General features: G+C 44.0%; 1 protein-coding gene across 3 annotated transcripts in view; it reads right to left on the bottom strand.

The window, feature by feature from the left end:
* C7H10orf90 (chromosome 7 C10orf90 homolog) overlaps positions 1-24080 on the bottom strand; it is a 150385-nt gene that overhangs the window by 98493 nt on the left and 27812 nt on the right. The window contains exons 1-2 of one of the 3 annotated variants that reach the window (XM_056530012.1): positions 21027-21076; positions 2003-2073 (exon numbers count right to left, since the gene is read on the bottom strand). The exons of 1 other annotated variant lie outside the window; for it this stretch is intronic. Coding sequence is in view for 1 of the 2 variants with exons in the window: in XM_056530011.1 (XP_056385986.1) it covers positions 2003-2073 (71 nt within the window). In the remaining variant the exon portion in view is untranslated. Of the gene's footprint in view, positions 1-2002; positions 2074-21026; positions 21077-24080 lie in introns of those variants that run through there. One more of the 3 variants, XM_056530011.1, reaches the window with a different exon arrangement.

The raw sequence follows: 24080 nt of genomic DNA on the forward strand, positions 1-24080 counted from the left end.
ATTCGGAACTAAATGTTTCCAACACTGGCTAGTGGAATACCCCTTTAAGGGCAAGTTTATGGACCCAAAAACACAAGCTGCAGAGCTTACAGAAGTGTTAGGTTACCTTCAAAGGGGTTCTCCACCCCTGAACATCTTATCCCCTATCCCATACCCAGTGGCTAGACCCCCCGCGTTCCCTTGGACAGCACCGCGGCATTCTGAGCATGCATGCTTGGAGCTTCCGTGTTTGGGACCTCACACCACGTTCCCTTCATTCATGTCTATGGGAGGGGGCGTGACAGCTAGTACATAGCCATCACGCCTCCTCCCATTGACATGAATGGAGGGGGCTTTACGGCTATGGTCATCTGTCATCTGGCACGGAGCGAAGTTCGCTCCGTGCACCAGATGACTGGGGTGCTGCGCTGGAGATTGCAGGGGTCCCAGCAGCCAGACCCCCACGAACATATTATCCCCTATCCTTTGAATAGGGGATAAGATGTTTAGGGTTGGAATCCCCTTTAAGGGCAAGAGCACATGGCAGTTTCAATTGAGCTAGAGCCTATAAAATACTGTCCTTAGTTAAAGATAAGATATGTATGAGTTGAGAACGAGAAGAGAATAAGAAAGAGACCAAGCTCTCACTGTTGTAAAACATTAAAAACTGTTTAATAAAATAAACAATTATATAAAAAAATTAAAAAAAAGAAAGAGACCAAGCTGTCTTTTCACCTAGCTGACATCTTCCTACCCTGTTTGACCGGCAGTCACTAGATTAAGAGGACATGGTCAGGACTTACCCGAGCTCTTGTTGTGTTAGGGAAATGCCCCCTGGACAATTAAACATCATTTGCATATTTCTGAAAAGGCTTATACTGCTGATGATACCGACAAGTCCCCTTTAAATGAGTAGTGCCATACAGAAAAGGTTTACAATGGTCAGCAGAGATCACAGAACAATGTTTTCTTTGGAGGATACAGTACAGAATTCCAAAGAACCCAGGGATTAGATTGTTCTCGGGGATATTGAATATTCACGCTAAGAAAATTAATTTTTATTGTTAATTTTCTGGTGGTTTCATTATCCGTCCTGCTTTAAATGACTCCGGGGCACGCAGTAATGTATGCTTTACAACATTAATTAATAAAACATAAAGCGATGATTATCTTTTTGGCAACATTTAGGTAAATATTATGGCTCCTATGTAATTAATGCTTGCATCATCTATATTTTACATGGGACGCAGACTAATAATAAAATTTACATTTACAGAAATTCAATTACATTTTATATGGAGGCGCTGGCGATACTGATTTTGACGAGACTTTAAAAGCTCTGTGAACAGTCGTACACATTGTACGCAAGATTAATGGCGCTTGGCATTTAATGGTAAATACGGGACAATATACTTCAAATAGGACAGCAGCAAATAGTTGATAGCAGAAAGCAACAGCTATTCTGCCAGGTATTCTATGGGGATATAGTTAAAGGGGTATTCTAGGATTTTCTTTTTTTTCTTCAGCCTTTGAGCCTATGATGCCAAGTTATAATACTGTGTAATACACTTCTATTACCTCTATTGCAAGTCAGTTTGTTTTACCTTTCCGAGCATTTCATTCGGCCAGAGACAATATGTTATAAGTCACATGGTCTCCAGGGGGCTGTGCTGCAAGTGGGTGGTTGGATAGCATTACTTCAGTAAATTCCTTATACCCTGCTATCCACCCAACTACTGCAGCATAGCTACGCTCCCTGGAGACCATGTGACTTATGACATAATGCTTCTGGATTTCTGTATTTGGGGGGCTCCCATTGAATAGAATGGCGGGGTCTTAATGTGATGTCTCATCTCTGCTCGCCCAAACCAAGCGTTTCAAGCATATTGTTTAGAATGCGGCACGGAGATTGCGGGGGTCCCAGCAGCAGGACCCCCCGTGATCAGATATCCTATACCCTATCCTTTGAATAGAGGATGTCTGTGGGCGGAATACCCCTTTAAATCTTACTGTCACATCTTACCTTCAGGTTCTGCTTTTCATGATCATCTTTGTGTCCAACATTGCCAGAGCTTTCATTGCAGTCTGGTAGTTCTGGTTCAATAAAACAATGGAGAAAATTGTCATGATGTGACTACTGATGTGACTACTGATGAATTGTTCTGTTAAGGTGTTATCCAGTTTACAAAACCCATTTCCACATACCCCTAAATTCTTCTGTAATAGAGAAGGGTTCTCTGTTCAGCACGTCTGTTCTATCAAGACAACTCATTCATATGAACACTGTGTAATACTTATTTTTTCCTGTGGTGGCGCTGTAAGGAAATGAAATACTTACTACCAGAATACTACTGATCACTCAGGGGCCCAGAAGAAGGACTTACCTAACCAAGTAGTATTTTTTAGATGTAAGAAAAATAATGTTAATTATTTTTTAAATGTTATTGCTATTTAGGTTTTCTTTGTAGATCTTTCCCTTAGTTTAGCCATATTGGAGACACCGACTTTCTTCCTGTATTGGCTGTATAGACAGTACAGCAGGGTACAGGGTCACCCAGATATATATATATATATATATATATATATATATATTTTTTTTTTTAGGGGAATAGGGAGCAGAGGTATGAGGGCATAACATTTTGCATTTATTTACAGGAAGAGATGGAGTATTCCCCCTTACCCAGAGACTAATGAATAATAGAGTTCCTGCATACACAGGCTTTTCTATCTGTGTAGGATATGATGTTACTAGCTTTAATCTCTGACCTTCTGATGAGATGTCTCTGCTGTTTCTGTCCCAGTCTACACAGCAAAACATTTAAATGAGCGGCATAGATCAGGATATTTTAGCCCATAAACAAATTAAATCAAATTTTGCGCAGTGTCACTCATTGCGTCTTTTATGTTTGTCTTTTTTGGTGGAACATTTTCAGACGTTAAATATTGTTGCTGCACTGTGGAGTGAAAAATGCAGTGGACACTAATTTATTACCTGCGCAAGATTTGTTTACGCTGTCAAACTTTGCGCATTGATGACATTTTTTATACAAATATAGAACATCAAGGAGCACATGTACCAAAGTGTCAGAAAGCATTAACTGCTTCTGCCACCAGACAGATTATCTCTGGGATATTCAAAACCTTTTCCGTGTACCTTTTAAAAACAATGTAATGTTTATGGACCACTTGTGATATTTCTTTTAAAATATTTTCAAAGGAAAACGGTCATCCATTCACACGCACTATAACCCAATACACCTGTTCACCCGCACTAAAACCCAATACACCGGGTTATAGTGCGGGTGAACAGGAGACCATTCCTTGTCTCCTTGTCTAAAATATCCATAAATACTTCTTGGTACAGTTCAAACTTGGAACTGCTGTTCTTGATGAGTGCAGGAGATTGCACCTGTGTAGTGTATCCATTGTGACTGTACAGCTAAGAATATACCACTGTATGTGCAGGGAGGGAGAAGGAGGTAGGCTGTTAGGTCTTTGTATATGTGTGATCATGTGTATGCAGCAGAGCTAAGTGTGTGATTGTGTGTATGCAGCAGAGCTGAGTGTGAGATTGTGTATGCAGCAGAGCTGTGTGTGATTGTGTGTATGCAGCAGAGCTGAGTGTGTGATTGTGTATGCAGCAGAGCTGAGTGTGTGATTGTGTATGCAGCAGAGCTGAGTGTGTGACTGTGTATACTGAGTGTGTGATCAGGTGTATGTAGCAGAGTTAAGTGTGTGTGTGGTCATACAGATTGTTCAGCAAAATTACATATTTTTTAAACCCAGACATTCTGTGTACTTTATAAAGATTTACGATTTTACTATTGTGCAGAGTTTTGTTCGGCACACACTGCTGCTCCGGCACTTCTGGCTGTGTGAGCAGTGTACCATGGGAAAATGCCACAGCTCTGTGACGTGTGAGGTAGAGAAGGAGTGCACGGTAAAGCGGGGGGGGGGGGTTCTATATTTGCACAAAATGTATCAAAGGACATGAACAACTTTTGTAAATTTTGAGCAAGAGTGCAAATTAGACAAGCAATGTAAAGGGGTAGATCTGTGTCTACAATAGACACCTAATGATAAATGTCCCCCCATGAAGTTGAGGGAACATGCTATGAAGTCAGATTCATAAAGAGGCACAGTAAAGAGTATGTGTTACGCCGAGCGCTCCAGGTCCCCGCTCCTCCCCGGAGCGCTCGCAGCGTTTACCTCCTCGCAGCACCCCGGTCAGACCCGCTGACCGGGAGCGCTGCGATAGTGTCCCTAACAGGGATGCGATCCGCGATGCGGGACGTGCCCGCTCGCGGTTCGCATCCCAGCCCTCTTACCAGACCCATTCCCCGTCTGTACAGTCCCGGTGCACGCGCGCCGGCTCTCTGCGATTTAAAGGGCCAGTGCGCCGCTGATTGGCGCCTGGCCCAAATTAGTGAAATCACCTGTGCACTACTCTATATAACCTCACTTCCCCTTCCCTTCCTTGCCGGATCTTGTTGCCATTGTGCCAGTGAAAGCGTTCCTTGTATGTTCCAAGCCAGTGTTCCAGACCTCCTGCCGTTGCCCCTGACTACGATCCTTGCTGCCTGCCCTGACCTTCTGCTACCTCCGACCTTGCTCTTGCCTAATCCCTTGTACCGCGCCTATCTCAGCAGTCAGTCGGGGTTGAGTCGCTATCGGGTGGAACGACCTGGGGGTTACCTGCCGCAGCAAGTCCATCCCGCTTTGCGGTGGGCTCTGGTGAATACCAGTAACCCCTTAGACTCCGTTCCCCTGGTATGGCCCACGTCATCACCCCACTGACACAGAGGATTCACCACCAGTATCCTCACAGTACCCGGATCCTGACAGTAGATCCAGCCATGGATCCCGCTGAGGTCCCACTGCCAGTTGTCGCTGACCTTACCACGGTGGTCGCCCAGCAGTCGCAACAGATAGCGCAACAAGGCCATCAGCTGTCTCAACTGACTGTTACGCTACAACAGCTTTTACCGCAGCTACAGCAACCATCTCCTCCGCCAGCTCCTGCACCTCCTCCGCAGCGAGTGGCCACTTCCAGCCTCCGCTTGTCCCTGCCGGACAAATTTGATGGGTACTCTAAACTATGCCGTGGTTTTCTCTCACAATGTTCCCTGCATTTGGAGATGATGTCGGACCAATTTCCCACGGAACGGTCAAAGGTGGCTTTCGTGGTTAGTCTCCTGTCTGGGAAGGCCTTGTCATGGGCCACACCGCTCTGGGACCACAATGATCCTGTCACTGTCACTGTTCAGTCCTTCTTCGCTGAGGTTCGTAGTGTCTTCGAGGAACCTGCCCGAGCCTCTTCTGCCGAAACTGCCTTGCTGAACCTGGTCCAAGAAAATTCTTCTGTAGGCGAATACGCCATTCAATTTCGTACCCTCGCCTCTGAATTATCTTGGAACAACGAGGCCCTCTGCACGACCTTTAAAAAAGGCCTATCCAGTAACATCAAGGATGTGCTGGCCGCACGAGAAATTCCTGCCAATCTGCATGAACTCATCCATTTGGCCACCCCATTGACATGCGTTTTTCCGAAAGACGCCAGGAGCTCCGTCAGGATATGGACTTTGTTCACACTAGGCGTTTTCTCTCCCCGACTCCTCTCTTCTCTGGTCCACTGCAATCTGTTCCTGTGCCTTCTGCCGTGGAGGCTATGCAAGTAGACCGGTCTCGCCTGACCCTACAAGAGAGGACACGCCGCCGCAATGAGAACCTATGCCTGTACTGTGTCAGTACCGAACACTTCCTGAAGGATTGTCCTATCCGTCCTCCACGTCAGGAAAGACGCACCCCTATTCCGCACAAAGGTGAGACACCTCTAGGTGTGAACTCTGCTTCTCCACGTCTTACTGTGCCTGTGCGGATATCTTCTTCTCCTAACTTCTCCTTCTCAGCTGTGGCCTTCTTGGATTCAGGCTCTGCAGGAAATTTTATTTTGGCCTCTTTCGTTAACAGATTCAACATCCCAGTGACCAGTCTAGCCAGACCTCTCTACATCGCTTCTGTTAATGGAGAAAAATTGTACTGTGCTGTGCGTTACCGCACAGAACCCCTGTTAATGTGCATTGGACCTCATCACGAGAAAATTGAATTCCTGGTCCTCTCTAACTGCACTTCTGAAATTCTCCTCGGCCTGCCTTGGCTCCAACGCCATTCTCCTACCCTTGACTGGACCACCGGGGAGATCAAGAGCTGGGGTCCTTCTTGCCACAAAAAATGCCTCACGTCTGCTCCCAGTCCCGTCAGTCAAACCTCAGTGACTCCTCCCATACCAGGTCTCCCCAAGGCCTATCAGGACTATGCCGATGTTTTTTGCAAAAAACAAGCAGAGACTTTACCTCCTCACAGGCCTTATGACTGCCCTATTGATCTCCTTCCTGGTACTACTCCACACCGGGGCAGGATCTACCCGCTTTCTGCTCCTGAGACTCAAGCCATGTCAGACTACATCCAAGAAAATTTAAAGAGGGGATTCATCCGCAAGTCTTCATCCCCTGCCGGAGCGGGGTTCTTCTTTGTCTCCAAAAAAGATGGTTCTTTACGCCCGTGCATCGATTACCGCGGTTTAAATAAGATCACTATAAAAAAACGCTATCCCCTGCCTCTTATCTCGGAACTCTTTGACCGCCTACGTGGCGCTAAAATCTTCACCAAATTGGATTTAAGAGGCGCATATAATCTCATCCGCATCAGGAAAGGGGATGAGTGGAAGACCGCATTTAATACCAGAGACGGACATTTTGAATATCTGGTAATGCCCTTTGGGCTCTGCAATGCCCCTGCTGTCTTCCAAGACTTCGTGAATGAAATATTTCGGGATCTGTTATATACCTGTATTGTGGTTTACCTGGACGACATTTTGATTTTTTCTTCTAGTCTCGAAGAACACCGCCACCATGTTCGTCTAGTGCTCCAGAGACTCCGTGACAATCAATTATATGCCAAGATGGAGAAATGTCTCTTTGAATGCCAATCTCTCCCCTTTCTACGATATTTAGTCTCTGGCCAGGGACTTCAAATGGACCCAGACAAACTGTCAGCCATGTTTTCCACCATTGTGGCTCCAATTGTGGCCCTAACCAAGAAAAACGCCAACCCTAAGTCCTGGCCTCCCCAAGCGGACGAGGCATTCAACCGTCTCAAAGCTGCCTTTTCTTCTGCTCCTGTACTCTCCAGACCTGATCCATCGAAACCCTTCTTGCTGGAGGTAGATGCCTCCTCGGTGGGAGCCGGAGCTGTACTCCTACAAAAAAACTCTTCTGGACATAACATTACTTGTGGTTTCTTTTCTAAGACCTTCTCTCCGGCGGAGAAAAATTACTCCATTGGTGATCGAGAACTGCTGGCCATTAAACTAGCCCTCAAAGAATGGAGGCACCTGCTGGAGGGTTCCAAATACCCAATTATCATCTTCACGGATCACAAGAATCTCTCTTATCTTCAGTCTGCCCAACGGCTGAACCCACGCCAGGCTAGGTGGTCGTTGTTTTTTGCCCGTTTTAACTTTGAGATTCATTTTCGCCCTGCTGACAAAAACATCAGGGCTGACGCCCTCTCTCGTTCCTCTGATGCTTCCGAAACGGAAGCCCCCCTGCAACACATTGTTCCTTCTGAGTGTCTGATCTCCTCTTCCCCAGCTTCTATCAGACAAACACCTCCTGGGAAGACTTTCGTCCCCCCATGCCAGTGCCTCAAGATCCTCAGGTGGGGACATTCCTCGCACCTCGTCGGCCATGCTGGCGTCAAGAAGTCCATCCAACTCATCTCTCGATTTTATTGGTTGCCTACCCTGGAAGCAGATGTTGCTGATTTCATTCGGGCTTGTACAGTCTGTGCCCGGGACAAGACTCCTCGCCAGAAGCCTGCCGGCCTCCTTCATCCTCTGCCGATCCCTGAGCTACCATGGTCTCAGATTGCCATGGATTTTATAACGGACCTGCCTTTATCCCATGGCAACACAGTCATTTGGGTGGTCGTTGATCGTTTCTCCAAGATGGCACATTTTATTCCACTTCCAGGCCTTCCTTCTGCGCCACAGTTGCAAAACAATTTTTTGTGCACATTTTTCGCCCACGCATATTGTCTCGGATAGAGGCTTCAATTTGTGTCGAAATTCTGGAGAGCTCTCTGTAATCAACTAAAAATCTAATTACATTTCTCGTCTTCCTATCATCCCCAATCCAATGGGCAAGAGAGAGTTAACCAGGTCCTTGGTGACTATTTGCGACATTTTGTTTCCTCCCACCAGGATGATTGGGCCGATCTTCTACCCTGGGCTGAATTCTCGTACAATTTCAAAGACTCTGAATCCTCCGCCAAATCCCTGTTCTTTGTGGTGTACAGCCGTCACCCTCTCCCCCCCCTCCCCACTCCCTTCTGGGATGCCTGCTGTTGACGAAGTTACCCGGGACTTCTCCACCATCTGGAAAGAGACTCAAAAATCCCTCTTACAGGCCTCATCCCGGATGAAGAAGCATGCCGACAAAAAGAGAAAAACTCCTCCTGTCTTTGCTCCTGGAGACAAAGTGTGGCTCTCTGCCAAGTATATCCGCTTCCGTGTCCCCAGTTATAAACTGGGACCACGTTATCATGGACCCTTTAAAATCAAATGCCAAATCAATCCTGTCTCCTACAAACTCCTTCTTCCCCCTTCTCTCCGTATTCCTAACGCTTTTCATGTTTCTCTCCTTAAACCGCTTATCTCTCCCAAGGTTGTCGCTCCAGCTCCTGTCTCCGGTTCCTCCGATGTCTTCTCGGTTAAAGAAATTCTCGCGTCTAAGACGGTCAGAGGTAAAAAAAAAAAATTATCGTAGATTGCAGCTGTGGAGAGGTCGTGGGAACCCGAGGATAACATCCTCGACAAGGACCTCATTCCCAAATTTTCGGGTTCCAAAAAGAGGGGGAGACCCAAGGGGGGGTACTGTTACGCCGAGTGCTCCGGGTCCCCGCTCCTCCACGTAGCACTCGCAGCGTTTACCTGCTCGCAGCGCCCCGGTCAGACCCGCTGACCGGGAGCGCTGCGATAGTGTCCCTAGCAGGGATGCGATCCGCGATGCGGGACTCGCCCGCTCGCGGTTCGCATCCCTGCCCGCTTACCAGACCCGTTCCCCGTCTGTACAGTCCCGGCACGCGCGGCCCCTCTCCCTAGGGCGCGCGCGCACCGGCTCTCTGCGATTAAAAGGGCCAGGGCGCCGCTGAATGGCGCCTTGCCCAAATTAGTGAAATCACCTGTGCACTACTCTATATAACCTCACTTCCCCTTCCCTTCCTTGCCGGATCTTGTTGCCATTGTGCCAGTGAAAGTGTTCCTTGTATGTCCCAAGCCAGTGTTCCAGACCTCCTGCCATTGCCCCGACTACGATCCTTGCTGCCTGCCCTGATCTTCTGCTACGTCCGACCTTGCTCTTGCCTAATCCCTTGTACCGCGCCTATCTCAGCAGTCAGTCGTGGTTGAGTCGCTATCGGGTGGAACGACCTGGCGGTTACCTGCCGCAGCAAGTCCATCCCGCTTTGCGGCGGGCTCTGGTGAATACCAGTAACCCCTTAGACTCTGTTCCCCTGGTACGGCCCACGTCATCACCCCACTGACACAGAGGATCCACCACCAGTATCCTCACAGTACCTGGATCCTGACAGTATGGGAGCCCTATCACAGCTCTGCACCAAATATAATGTACTGTATGCATGAGCCCTTTAAATGATACTGCACTGGAAAATACATAGAAATGATTCCATTGTGGATTATTCCAGACAGAACATCCGGTCAGAGACAGATTTTTAGTTCTTCCCTCCATAACATAATTATGTAAATGGTTTTATGATATCTTGTATAAGAAAACATCACCATTAACATCATCTAAGAAAAATATGAGAGTTTTGATTTTATCTGGAGCCTCTACAGCGGATGATAAGTAGTAATTGCATTTTTTTTTCGAAATACCATGAAGTTCTGTGGAGAGAGGCCGGGGTGTAATATTCCTGATAAACTAAACAAGGTGAGTTCATGCTGTGCAGAACACTCATTACGAGGGCAGATTTACCGTCAGCGCGCACATCCTGTAACATATAGACTGTACTCCATTAGAAGAACTTCACCCGTATGTATGGAGAGGCACTTGCAGACACTGGCTGACTTCCATGATTTGGAAAATCTATAACTCTTAATGACTCACATCACCCTGGGATTACTTGTGCAGCACTTAAAGGGGTATTCAAGTTTTATTTATAAATAAAGTTAAACATTATATAATGAAAAGTTCTGTAAATTTCTAATGTACTTGGCCTAGATTTATCAAACTGTGTGAGAGAAAAAAATTTGAAGGAGATTTATTAAGCTCCTTAGTTGATTTTTTTTTTTTTTTTTGCATTAAAAAAGTCCCATGTACTTGGGCACGTGCGACTTTTCTATACATGTTGCGACTTTTTGATTTCTGAATTCTGCTCACGTAGTAATTTTTTTTTTTACTTTGCAGTGTTCATGTATTTATCAAATGCGATAGTCACTATTTATGAAGAAAAAAAGTTGCATCTCCATTTAAAAGTCTCATATGTATTCCAGGTCCAACCTGGCTTACAGAAAGTGCATACCTCTGCAGAAAAGGACATTAACACCCATTTTAACAACTGTTCTTGTTCTGCATCATGAAACAAAGCTACTACATTAATGTTAATGTTAATTATAGAAAAAAAAAATTATTTAACTAATAACTATTAATTTTAAGGCTGAAAATACACACTGTACACCTTCTTAATTTTAGGACACATACATGCTGGTGTACCTACTAAACTTTATAATTAATGTTGTGTTAAAATAGAATAAGGCACAAAATAATTGTGTAAGAATTTTTCAGACTACGTAAATAACCTATATGTGGTACTAAAATTTTTTCTTAAAAAAAAAAAAAACATCCATAGTAATACAGTGGTCCCTCAACATACAATGGTAATGACTTAAACTCCGGTCTCAGCGCAGCAATGCAAGACTCCGCCCACCGCTCAAAATTAAACAAAAAAGCCTCCTGAGTATGGATATTCATGGTGCGTCATAGCATGTTTTTAATATTTTTTTAATTTCTGAGGAGGGTGGATGGGTTGTTGATAGTTGGAGCGCAGCTTTTTAATGCCAGGCAGGCCAGTCAGGGTGTCACTCGATGCGGTACGCCCCCCTCCCCGTCACTCTCTAGCAACGCAACTGGTAATAAAGGGTAGATAAAGAACTTCTGCTATTAACATAAGGGAAAACTTTTCTGCTTTAAAAAATGCTTTTATAAGCGGGTTTCCTGGGTTTTGCTTACGTGCAATTTATTTATCAAGGTCATGTGACTATTTGATAAATAGGTTGCATGTAAGCAAAAGTAAGTTAAAAAAAATTGTCATATAAAAGCCATATGTTTGAAAAGAATGATAAATCTCCTTCTTAGTGATTTTCCCACAGCAGCCAATCACAGCTCAACTAACGAGCTCTGGTCAAGTGAAAGCTGAGATGTGATTGGCTGCTGTGGGAAAATTACTACATTTTTCTCTCACACAGTTTGATAAATCTGGGCCCTAGTGTTTCAATTCATCACTTTATCACTTTTTAAGATCTTTCTGAAAATAGAGATATTAAAGCGTTAATGTTATTTATATAAAAAAGAAATTTGACATGTTGGCAAAGTTTTGATCAGTCGAGGTCTTGGTGCTAAGACCCCACTGACTCCTAGATATAGCTGGGTGAAGCACTTGACTGTTTGCTTCACTACTCCGCTCAGCACTGGCTCAGGCTCAATGCAGGAAACAGGCTCCTTTCTAGTTAATGGAGCCTGTCTCCTGCAGTGAGTTAGGGTGAGCACCAAGCTGGGGAGTGAAGTGTGCTGTCACAGACTTCTTCATGCTTTATCTAGGGATCGGTGGGCGTTCCTGCACTACATTTTTTAGAAATGAAGGTTAGGCTTTGCTTTCCACTTTAAAATTGCGGACAGAATTCATATTGCAGCAGCCTTCAATTGCTGTCAATGGGGTTCTGGGGCAGAATTTCCACTATGTTGCAGATATAGCAGAATTTCCAGTACACAATTTCTCCTACATAATTTCTACTGAAAAGAATAAACATGTTCCGTGCAGGCTGCATTGGCGTCAATAGGGGTTGCACAGGTCTGCACTGTCCTAGTATACCTGCACTAAGAATCTTTCCCCAAGTGGAAATTCTCATTGTGAACGGGCCTCAACACTTTGGGGGAGATTTATCAAAACCTCTCCAGAGAAAAAGTTGCTGAGTTGCCCATAGCAACCAATCAGATTGCTGCTTTCATTTTTGAAAGGCCTCTGAAAAATGAAAGAAGCGATCTGATTGGTTGCCATGGGCAACTCAGCAACTTTTCCTCTGGACAGGTTATGATAAATCTCCCCTTTTAAGTTTTACTATCAAAGTTGAAATACCACCCTGACCTTGTCCTGCTCTCACAGCTGGCGTTTTTTTTTTTTTTTTACAAAGTATGCAGGCTTTAACCCCTTAAGGACCAGGCCATTTTACACCTTAAGGACCGGAGCGTTTTTTGCAATTCTGACCACTGTCACTTTAAACATTAATAACTCTGGAAAGCTTTTAGTTATCATTCTGATTCCGAGATTGTTTTTTCGTGACATATTCTACTTTAACTTAGTGGTAAAATTTTATGGTAACTTGATGAAAATTTTGCATTTTTCTAACTTTGAAGCTCTCTGCTTGTAAGGAAAATGGATATTCAAAATAAAACATTTTTGGGTTCACATATAAAATATGTCTACTTTATGTTTGCATCATAAAATTTATCAGTTTTTACTTTTGGAAGACACCAGAGGGCTTCAAAGTTCAGCAGCAATTTGGAAATTTTTCACAAAATTTTCAAACTCGCTATTTTTCATGGACCAGTTCAGGTTTGAAGTGGATTTGAAGGGTCTTCATATTAGAAATACCCCATAAATGACCCCATTATAAAAACTACACCCCCCAAAGTATTCAAAATGACATTCAATAAGTGTATTAACCCTTTAGGTGTTTCACAGGAATAGCAGAAAAGTGAAGGAGAAAATTCACAATCTTCATTTTTTACACTCGCATGTTCTTGTAGACCCAATTTTAGAATTTTTGCAATTGGTAGAAAGGAGAAAATTTTTACTTGTATTTGAAACCCAATTTCTCTCGAGTAAGCACATACCTCATATGTCTATGTCAATTGTTCGGCGGGTGCAGTAGAGGGCTCAGAAGGGAAGGAGCGACAAATGGTTTTTGGGGGGCATGTCACCTTTAGGAAGCCCCTATGGTGCCAGGACAGCAAAAAAAAAAACCACATGGCATACCATTTTGGAAACTAGACCCCTCGGGAAACGTAACAAGGGGTAAAGTGAACCTTAATACCCCACAGGTGATTCAAATGCTTGGTTTCCCAAAAATTTTACATTTTTAAAAAGGATAATAGCAGAAAATACCCCCCAAAATTTGAAGCCCAATTTCTCCCGATTCAGAAAACACCCCATATGGGGGTGAAAAGTGCTCTGCTGGCGCACTACAGGTCTCAGAAGAGAAGGAGTCACATTTGGCTTTTTGAAAGCAAATTTTGCTCTGGGGGCATGCCGCATTTAGGAAGCCCCTATGGTGCCAGAACCGCAAAAAAAAAAAAAAAACACATGGTATACTATTTTGGAAACTAGACCCCTCGGGGAACGTAAAAAGGGGTAAAGTGAACCTTAATACCCTACAGGTGTTTCACGACTTTTGCATATGTAAAAAAAAATATTTTTTTTACCTAAAATGCTTGGTTTCCCAAAATTTTTACATTTTAAAAAGGGTAATAGCAGAAAATACCCCCCAAAATTTGTAACACAATTTCTCCCGAGTACGGCGATACCCCATATGTGGCCCTAAACTGTTGCCTTGAAATACGACAGGGCTCCAAAGTGAGAGCGCCATGCGCATTTGAGGCCTAAATTAGGGACTTGCATAGGGGTGGACATAGGGGTATTCTACGCCAGTGATTCCCAAACAGGGTGCCTCCAGCTGTTGTAAAACTCCCAGCATGCCTGGACAGTCAGTGGCTGTCTGGTAATACTGGGAGTAGTTGTTTTGCAACAGCTGGAGGCTCCGTTTTGGAAACAGTGGTGTACCAGACATTTTTCATTTTTATTGGGGAGGGGGGCTGTGTAGGGGTATGTGTATATGTAGTGTTTTTTACTTTTTATTTTATTTTGTGTTAGTGTAGTGTAGTGTTTTTAGGGTACAGTCGCACGGGCGGGGGGTTCACAGTAGTTTCTCGCTGGCAGTTTGAGCTGCGGCAGAAAATTTGCCGCAGCTCAAACTTGCAGCCGGATACTTACTGTAATCCTCCGCCCATGTGAGTGTACCCTGTACGTTCACATTGTGGGGGGGGGGACATCCAGCTGTTGCAAAACTACAACTCCCAGCATGTAGGGTCTATAAGTACATGCTGGGAGTTGTAGTTTTGCAACAGCTGGAGGCTCCGTTTTGGAAACAGTGGCGTACCAGACGTTTTTCATTTTTATTGGGGAGGGGGGCTGTGTAGGGGTATGTGTATATGTAGTGTTTTTTACTTTTTATTTTATTTTGTGTTAGTGTAGTGTTTTTAGGGTACAGTCGCACGGGCGGGGGGTTCACAGTAGTTTCTCGCTGGCAGTTTGAGCTGCAGCAGAAAATTTGCCGCAGCTCAAACTTGCAGCCGGATACTTACTGTAATCCTCCGCCCATGTGAGTGTACCCTGTACATTCACATTGGGGGGGGGGGGGGGGGGGACATCCAGCTGTTGCAAAACTACAATTCCCAGCATGTACGGTCTATCAGTGCATGCTGGGAGTTGTAGTTTTGCAACAGCTGGAGGCACACTGGTTGTGAAACACAGAGTTTGGCAACAAACTCAGTGTTTTGCAACCAGTGTGCCTTCAGCTGTTGCAAAAGCTACAACCCCCAGCATGTACGGACAGCGGAAGGGCATGCTGGGTGTTGTAGTTATGCAACAGCGGGAGGCATACTACTTTGGCTGGGGATGCTGGGGATTGTAGTTATGCAACAGCTGGAGACACACTGGTTTGCTACTTAACTCAGTGTGCCTTCAGCTGTTGCAAAACTACAACTCTCAGCAGTCACCGACAGCCAACGGGCATTCTGGGAGTTGTAGTTATGCAACCAGCAGATGTACCACTACAACTCCCAGCATGCACTTTAGCTGTTTGTGCAAGCTGGGAGTTGTAGTTACACAACAGCTGAAGGTACACTTTTCCAAAGAAAGAATGTGCCTCCAGCTGTTGCAAAACCATAAGTCCCAGCATGCCCATAAGGGAATGCTGGGAGTTGTGGTGGTCTGCCTCCTCCTGTTGCATAACTACAGCTCCCAGCATGCCCTTTTTGCATGCTGGGAGCTGTTGCTAAGCAACAGCAGGAGGCTGTCACTCACCTCCTGCTGCTGCTGATCGACGCTGCAGGTCAGTCCCGCCGCCGCCGCCGTCGTCGCTCCTGGGGCCCCGATCCCAACATTAATGCCGAGGATCGGGGTCCCCAGCACCCGGGGTCGTCTTCCCGCACCCGATCACATCCTCCGGAAGAGGGGCGGAGCGGGTGCGGGAGTGACACCCGCAGCAGGCGCCCTGATTGGTCGGCCGGGAATCCGGCCGACGAATCAGGGCGATCGTGAGGTGGCACCAGTGCCACCTCACCCCTGCAGGCTCTGGCTGTTAAAGGCCGTCTCTGACGGCCCCGATAGGCCAGTAATTCCGGGTCACCGGGTCACTGGAGACCCGATTGACCCGGAATAGCCGCAGATCGGTGGACTGAATTGTCCAGCGATCTGCGGCCATCGCCGACATGGGGGGGCATAATGACCCCCCTGGCCGATATGCCGCGATGCCTGCTGAACGATTTCAGCAGGCATCGGGCACCGGCTCCCCTCCGGCTAGCGGCGGGGGGCTGGGAATGGACAGGACGTACTCCTACGTCCTCGGTCCTTAAGGACTCGGAAACGGGGCGTAGGAGTACGTCCATTGTCCTTAAGGGGTTAAAGTTGGCCATTTTACTGCCATTAAAGGTGCCCAGCTACAGCTAAGCATTCAGCCAACAAGTATCTCTCCCCTGCTGGGAGTTGTAGTTTTGAAATAGCTGGGAGCACCCTGGTTGGGAAACACTAATCTGAATATTGGGATCTGGAATGTTGTCTGAAATCATTTTGGGCAGTCCAACCTTTGGAACCTCATTCGGGCCCATTTAGGTTAACAGGACGGGCTGTGGCACCAAACATTGCTGTCTGTACAGATGATCCTATGCATCCTTTTAATTCTGCTGATGACCAGGACCATAAGGCCATGCTCACACAGCAGAATGTTTGCCCAGAAAATTTCTGGGTTTACATTCCATAGACAGCAGGGGCTAGCGGAACAGAGGACCTCTTGGAAATGCTCCGTCTCCATAGATGGTAATGCATTTCTGAGCGGATTCCGAAGAACAGCTAAGCTTAAACGGCGGAATGTCCATGTGAAACTCTGTGGGAATTTTCTACAGAGACATACCGATGCTGCAGAGTCCTATTGATTTCAATGGGATTCTGGAATTTTCCTCGGCAGATGTTTCCAGTGTCCGCAGGAAAAATAGACAGGTCTATTCTTTCTGCAAATTTTGTTCAAAAATGCATTGCTGTCTATGAGACGGCACATTTCCAAACGGTCCTAGCGCCTGACGGAACTTTCAAATGCGCGGAGTGTCCACCCGTGTTTTCGGGCAGACATTCAGCACATTCTCCGACAGTGCGAACATAGCCTTACTGGTCAAAAAGTGATGGCTCACACGAAGAAAAACCCTGTAAAATACCTTTTAGGTTATTCACATGAGGCTCTATTTTTTCCCCTTGTTTTACTTTTGTTTATACATATAAAAAAAAAAAAAAAAACATTTTAAAAGCTGCCAAAACATAAAACACTATAGATGTATACGATAAGTGTTTCTTTATAGTAGAAAGGAAATTGCTCTCTCAAAGCACACATTTAAGTAAAGTAAGACAATAAACTTTTTAATGATATAGTCATAATAAATGTAATACTTACACTGTAAACCATACAGAATCAAATTATAAAAAAAAAAAAAAAAAACACACAGCTTAAAACAAAAAAAGGGCTTTTCGTTTGATAGCCTTAGTGCTTTCCTGCTGAATTTTATTATACTGGAAACAATATATTTTATGATAAAACACACTGGCATTGGATTTGATACTGTTACTTAAGTTTAAATAATACGAGCACGTCCCAGCTGTTCATGATCCTATAAAATCCATCCATTGAAGCAATATTATTTTCTCCAGTCGAATACTTGTAACATTTCCAAGAAGGAGTGAAAAAAAAGGGGAAAAAAATCTGTTGCTAAGCAACGCACCAAATTCATGATTGTAGTTTATCCCCTATGCAAACCTTAAACCTCTGAGACGCGCTAATGCTGACTTCAAAACAGAATTAAACTCTCTCCATGAGAAGACTTGTTCCGAATCCCCTTTAATACATGTTAATATTTTTGTTCTGGGCTTTGAAAAGGAGGAATTTTAGAAGTATCTGGATGGTCTTTATCCAATATCTCCAATAAAACAGAAAAAAATGAAATAAAAAATACAAGTCGTCTGTAACTGGAGGCAGCTAAGGTGAGACAGCCTGTGTTTGCCTATATGACCTGTTGAGAATTTGGCCATAGATTTAGGATCGGTGACCGATCATTCATCCCACTATTGACATGTTGTAGATGATATTTTTACAGGACGTGGGGATAAAGAGCTGCCAGGCTTTCAGGCAGTGCTTGAAGGGATTTCTCTTCCCTAGAACATATAGACAACAATGCAGGGGTCTACCCTATTTACAACTCCTATTTATTAAGATTCCACGCAACTCATTTTTGGCATTATTTTCACACACAAAAAATGCCCTCTCATTTTCCACTCCCAAGATCCAGTTTTTGTAGCATTTTTTCAAAAATAGTGGGTTTTAATATAAGTGGGAGATGAAAAGCAACAACGACGCCTTCATCCTAAAATCCCACCCTTATTTTCAGACCTCATATCTTGTCCTCATATCCTATTATTCAGCCTATATCCTCATTAAAAAAGGGACTTGCAGGTCCCGAAACGCGTTGTAGTCTTTTGGCAATAAAGAAATACTGATTGAACCAGCATTCTGCATCTGCTTGAATCTTATCCACTGTGGTAGAACCAGTTTTTTTCTACATCTCTTACAAGAGATCCACACTCCATACTTTCAATCGCCAAGACATGCCAATCACCAGGAGGCTGCACCACCTTGCAGAGAGGATTTCCAAAATACAAGCACCCAAGGTGAGTCGTTCTATATTGAAATCCTAACTCTCTATGTGTGCATCAAACAGTACTTACTCTATGAGCAGCTCTGCTCTACAACTTTTGTTTTAATACGGTCTTGTCCTCATATCCCAACATATTCTGACCTTAAATCCCGTCCTTATATCCCGTCCTCATATCGCGGCCTAATATCTTGTTCTCATAAACTGACGTCATATCCCGTCTTTATATCCCATCCTCCTATCGCGGCCTAATATTATGTCCTCATATCCTGACGTCGTATCCCGTCCTTATATCTGGTCCTTATTTTGCCACCTAATATCCCGATCTATCCTATCTTTGTATTCTGACCTTATATCCCATCCTCATCTCCCTCTCTAGGACTATGCTCCTATTTGAGTCTATTTACCAACGAAGCAAGTGCGCACAGAATGATCAATCAAACTTGCAGCATCTATGATATTGCAGACACTCCTTTGCTGACACTCTATACCTCTCAATCAATCCCCTGGGTCACATGACATGTTTCTTGGCTACAACCTTAATTGGTGAATACACATTTGAGTGTCTTCCAGGTTTTCAGCACATAAAAGAGTGTACTTTTCTCCTGATTGCCCAAGATTCAGAGGAAAAACACCATAAATGCAAACAGAAATCAGAAATGGTGTTTGGGGATCGCTATAATTTGCCCAAGGTACCTGTCGTATGGAATTAATGGGTTTCAGGAAGCACATATATAATTTAGAGAAAGCTGACTTGTGATACGGAAAATCCTAAAAAGTTAATATCCCTGACAAGATTTCTCTTGCTAAGGATTTTGATATTGTCCTGTTATTGGTCCTAAATATTTATGGGATGTAAGGCCAGTCCATGTTTTTAGTGTGGTCCAGATCAGCACAGGTGCTGAAGAAAGCTAGATAATGGGTTTAACTAGGTATAAACTCTACAGGCTGAAGCTGTGAGGAAACACTGAAGAGAGTTGGAGTCCTGAGGGGTGTAGCCTCAAAAGGGTGCTTGCTTGGTGTGAATAACACATGACTGCTTTGTTGGGTGACTGGTAGTAAAACCAACTGTAAAGATGGAAAAGATTTATTTTGCATTTGTTTTTCCCTGAAGCTGAGGGCTGTGTTTTGTGCTAGAAAAATAAATACAGAAAACCTTGGTTTGAACTTTACAACTTTACAATATATATCTATATATCAATCATTGTCTCTACCTGCCGTTTTGCTGTCATTTGCCTGGCTCTATGGGGCTAATCTCCCACAATCTATCACAATATCTGTTTTATCATCTATTATTTACACTGTTTGATTGGAGGATGTTCTTTTTGAGGAGTCTGGTCTCCGATTATAACATTTCTGATGCTCACTTATACTTTTATTGACCTGGCTCTTACACTCACTTAAGGGACTTTAATATCACCACAGGATACACCCACGGAAATATTTTTGCCCCTTAAGGTCAAAGTTTTTTTTATATTACTTTATCTCATGTTACAATTCTTCAGGATGACTTTTGTGAGAAGATATAATGCAGGAAGCCATTTATAGAACTTGTATCCTAAATGACACATTTAATTACAATAGCAGATTGTACCATACCGAAAAGATCTGGGAATTTATAAAGATTTTTTTGGAACTGGAAAATGATCCTGATATCCAGGAACTATCCAAGAGTTTAAAGAGGCAGCCAGTCCTACAATATGTTTGGTTGTTTCCTCTGCCATCTCTCTCAGCCAGCAAGTCACCCATGACCGTCGTCATTCCTGCGTGCTAACAGGGTGTGTAAGTATTTTCTAATCACTTTATATAAGCTTGTACTATAGTAAAACAAACAGAAACATACAAATTTAATAAACACTTCATTTATTTAAAAAAAGCTAAGTCTATTTTTATACAGTTCTACAGAACCTAACAGACTCCAGATTATAAAAGGCTCTGTTAAATATGATGTGTTATTATATTACTATGTGTGATTTTATGTTTAATCACATTATGATTCAATGTACAATTGTCGCAGCCCAGAGGGAGCACAGATGTAACTGTAGAGGAAGGATGCCGGTGGGATGACTTGAACCTTGACCTTGTGTCCTCCTTCACTGGTCACTTTCACTTTCATGTTGGTCACACTGGCACAATGGCTTCCATAGGGTAGTCCCATGCTCTGTGGGCTGGCATGGTCATGGGTCGGGGGGCTACAGAGTAGATTAGTGGTCTCAAACTGTGGGCCTCCAGATATTTTCAATTTCCCCCTGCAAAAGATATATTTTCTTTCCGCTGTATATTTTATGGTAAATTGAAATATGTTGTGGTAGGGCCTTCGGGGTTTAGGGTAGTTGGGGTGTTGCTTCGGTATATGAGGGGTTAATTTAACCCCTGTCACTCGTGACGCCAGGGTGAGGGTTAATACGCTGAGGTGAATCTTCTGCCTATCGCCACCCTTCCCAGAAAGATAGGTGCGTGCTTAAATGAATGAAGGTCCACAATAGGGATGAACTTGAACTTGTATAAACTTTACTGAGGTACTTGCGGTACATCCAATTAACAGCAACAGTCTTAGCAATACAGTCTCTATGTAGTACCGCAATGATTGACAGATGCCGCGGACCATTAGCTTATCCAAAGGACTAATAGAATTAGGATTGATGCAGAGATCCGTCCGGATTTAGGGGTCTGTTTAGGTCCCGGGATCTTGCAGACTTAAAAGGGATTGAGGTAACTCACAGTTTTGTAAGATGGCTGTTGCCACAAGGCTTGGGCATAGTCACTGCTGATGACAGCTGCGCAGATCCTCCTCTATCAGCAGCCCACGAGGAAATAGAGAGATTAATGGCCGCCGCTCCCTTATATGGGCAGGGCCATTTTGGATTGGTCCATGTCAGCTGTCACTCACCGTTACAATGCATGGTGGGCGATCACCTGACTTCCTCCAAAGGTCCTTGAACCATAAAACCATAGAGTTTTGGAATGCATCACGTGACCCGCAGGTCCTGCGACACTACAACAAGGTAAGTACACTTTATTTACATATTTACACATTAACTTTAAATAATGTTAACTATTACAGGGGTGACAAGGGGCTAACTATTGATGAGGACCCCACCGGTACCTAGGGACTCTGACTTTGGGGACCTCACCACAAGGTAACGGATGCAATCCGGTACCGGGATACCACAATGTCTTTACGAAGTACAATTGGTTGCACAAAAAAACAAGCCTCATATGGGTCTCCGGATGGAAAAATATAAGAGTTATGTCTCTTAAAAGGCACCAATTAAAAACGAAAACGCAAATAGTAATGCTGGCTGTGCTCTCAAAGGGGTACTCTGCCTCTTAACATCTTATCCCCTATCCAAAGGATAGGGGATAAGATGTCTGATTGCGGGGGGAAGTCCGGCCACTAGGACACTCCACAATCTTCGGTTAGGCACCAGGGACACCTAGAGATTCCGTGTTTGTGATGTCATGCCACGTCCCTCTCTATTCATGTCTATGGGAGGGAGGTGTGACAGCTAGTACAAAGCCATCAACCCTTCTCCCATAAACATGAAGAAAGGGGGCGGCTGTGGTAGCCAGTCATCTGGCACAGAGTGGAGTTCCCTCTGTGCACTGAATGATTGGGAACCCGGCGATTGGACATCTTACCCCTATCCTTTTGGGAACAGAGTACCTCTTTAATGAAAGAGATCAAAATATCCAAGCCATTTTGAGTACAATACCTCTAAAATATATGTACAGTGTTTTTGATTTAAAAGATAGATTCTCATTATTATCTGAACACCTTGAAATGTATTTTCAGTCACATCTGTTTTTTATGAAACACCGTGTTTTTCTCCCGGATGTGATGCATGTGTTCTGCTCCATCTGATCACTGAACAATGCTCAGTCATTCATAAAATCTATAGTGGTTTTGGATAGAGGTCATGGAATAATATTTTGCATTATCAGTAAGTGGTGGAGCGGGGCGCGCGGTGCATCCTGCTGTTCCGTCAGCTGCAGCCATTGGGTTTGATGATTACTGTATTCCTGGAAATGATGCAGGTGTGCCAAACAGCGAGAAACATCTTATTAAGACACAGATTGAAACCATTAACTCAGCCTGTAACGTGATCATTTAGAATATCTCCAAGGCCCGAGCCGCACAATATGGCGCCATTATTTATTTTAAACTAAGCAAAATATTTAGCTAAAAATATCCCTCTGATAGTTCTGTACTAGGATGGAGGGGGATAAAATCTGACGCATATGTACTTAGAACTTTGTTGCCAGATCTGAACGAAAAATAAAATTATTGTAAAATGTCGGAAAATGTTTCTTGTAAAGTTTCTGGCCATTGAAAACTGTACTTGCAGTATTTATACCCTAGTTCTCCAAACTGTGGACCCCCAGATGTTGCAAAACTACAACTCCCAGTATTCCATGGTGAGCGGATGTCTGGCGTAAATGCTGTAGGTAAAAGTGGGGTTATAGTTAGCATGCGTGACTGATGATAAGGGTTGTAATGTCTGGTGGTTGAAGTAAAATAAGCCTTTAGTGGTTCCCACTAACCACTACTTCAAATAAAACAGCTATTTGTATCATAGACCCGGGAATAAATACCTAAAAAGTCAGGATTTATGAATAACAGCTTGTTCTTGTTGCAGATCCAATAAAACAGAAAACAGTGATGATGATACAGACTAGGAATATCACACTTGATAGACATGTTAGGAAGATATAGCTGGTAGTATGTGACGCAGTCCTTATACAATGTGAAGAATATAGACTTGGGAATTGTTTGACTTGTAGTCCTCCTGAGTAGACTGGATCTCTATCCTGAGTTGTACATGCTGGGATCAGAGGTGTTCTGGCCTGTACTACACTGCACTTGCAGGATAAGATTAGACACTAGACACTAATGTCTGAAGACACTTCAGACATAAGACCACAACTTGAGACTCACCTTCCCAATAATACATCCCTACAGTAAAGCATGGTGGTGGCAGCATCATGCTCTGGGGGTGTCTTTCAGCAGCTGGGGCACGGAGACTGGTCAGGGTTGAAGGTAAGCCGAATTAACAAAGTACAGAGATATTTTTAATGAAAACCTAATCCAGAGGCCCCTAAACGACTGTTAAAGACAACACAGGAGCAGCTTAGAGACCACTCTGTGAACATCCTTGAGTGGCCCAGCCAGAGCTCTAACGTGAACCCAATGGAACATCTCTGAAGAGACCTGAAAATGGCTTCCACCGATGGTCCCCATCCAACCTAACAGAACTAGAGAGGATCTGCAGAGAGAAATGGCAGAAAATCCCCAAATCCAAGTGTTTAATAGTGTTGAGCGGCATAGGCCATATTCGAATTTGCGAATATTCGCGAATATATGGACGAATATTCGTTATATATTCGCGAATATTCGCGTTTTATTTTCGCATAAGCGAGAAAAATACGCGAATGCGCAAATTAACATGTGCGGAAATTAGCATATACAAAATCAGTGTAAGCGAAAATTCGCGCGGTAGTATTAGAGCCTTCTTTACACCACACAAGCTGGAAGCAGAGAGGGATGATCACTGTGATGTGTACTGTGAAAAAAAAAAATAAAAAAACAAAAGAAAAAAAAAACGAATATTCGTAATTACAAATATATAATGCTATATTCGCGAATATTCGTGAATTCGCGAATATGCGATATTCGCGAATAAAATTTGCATTGCGAATATTCGTGAGCAACACTAGTGTTTAAACCCTGTGATCTCATCTCCAAGAAGACTGGAGACTGGAATCTCTGCCAAA

This window comes from Hyla sarda, chromosome 7 (assembly GCF_029499605.1).
Source record: "Hyla sarda isolate aHylSar1 chromosome 7, aHylSar1.hap1, whole genome shotgun sequence".
Classification (NCBI taxonomy): domain Eukaryota; kingdom Metazoa; phylum Chordata; class Amphibia; order Anura; family Hylidae; genus Hyla; species Hyla sarda.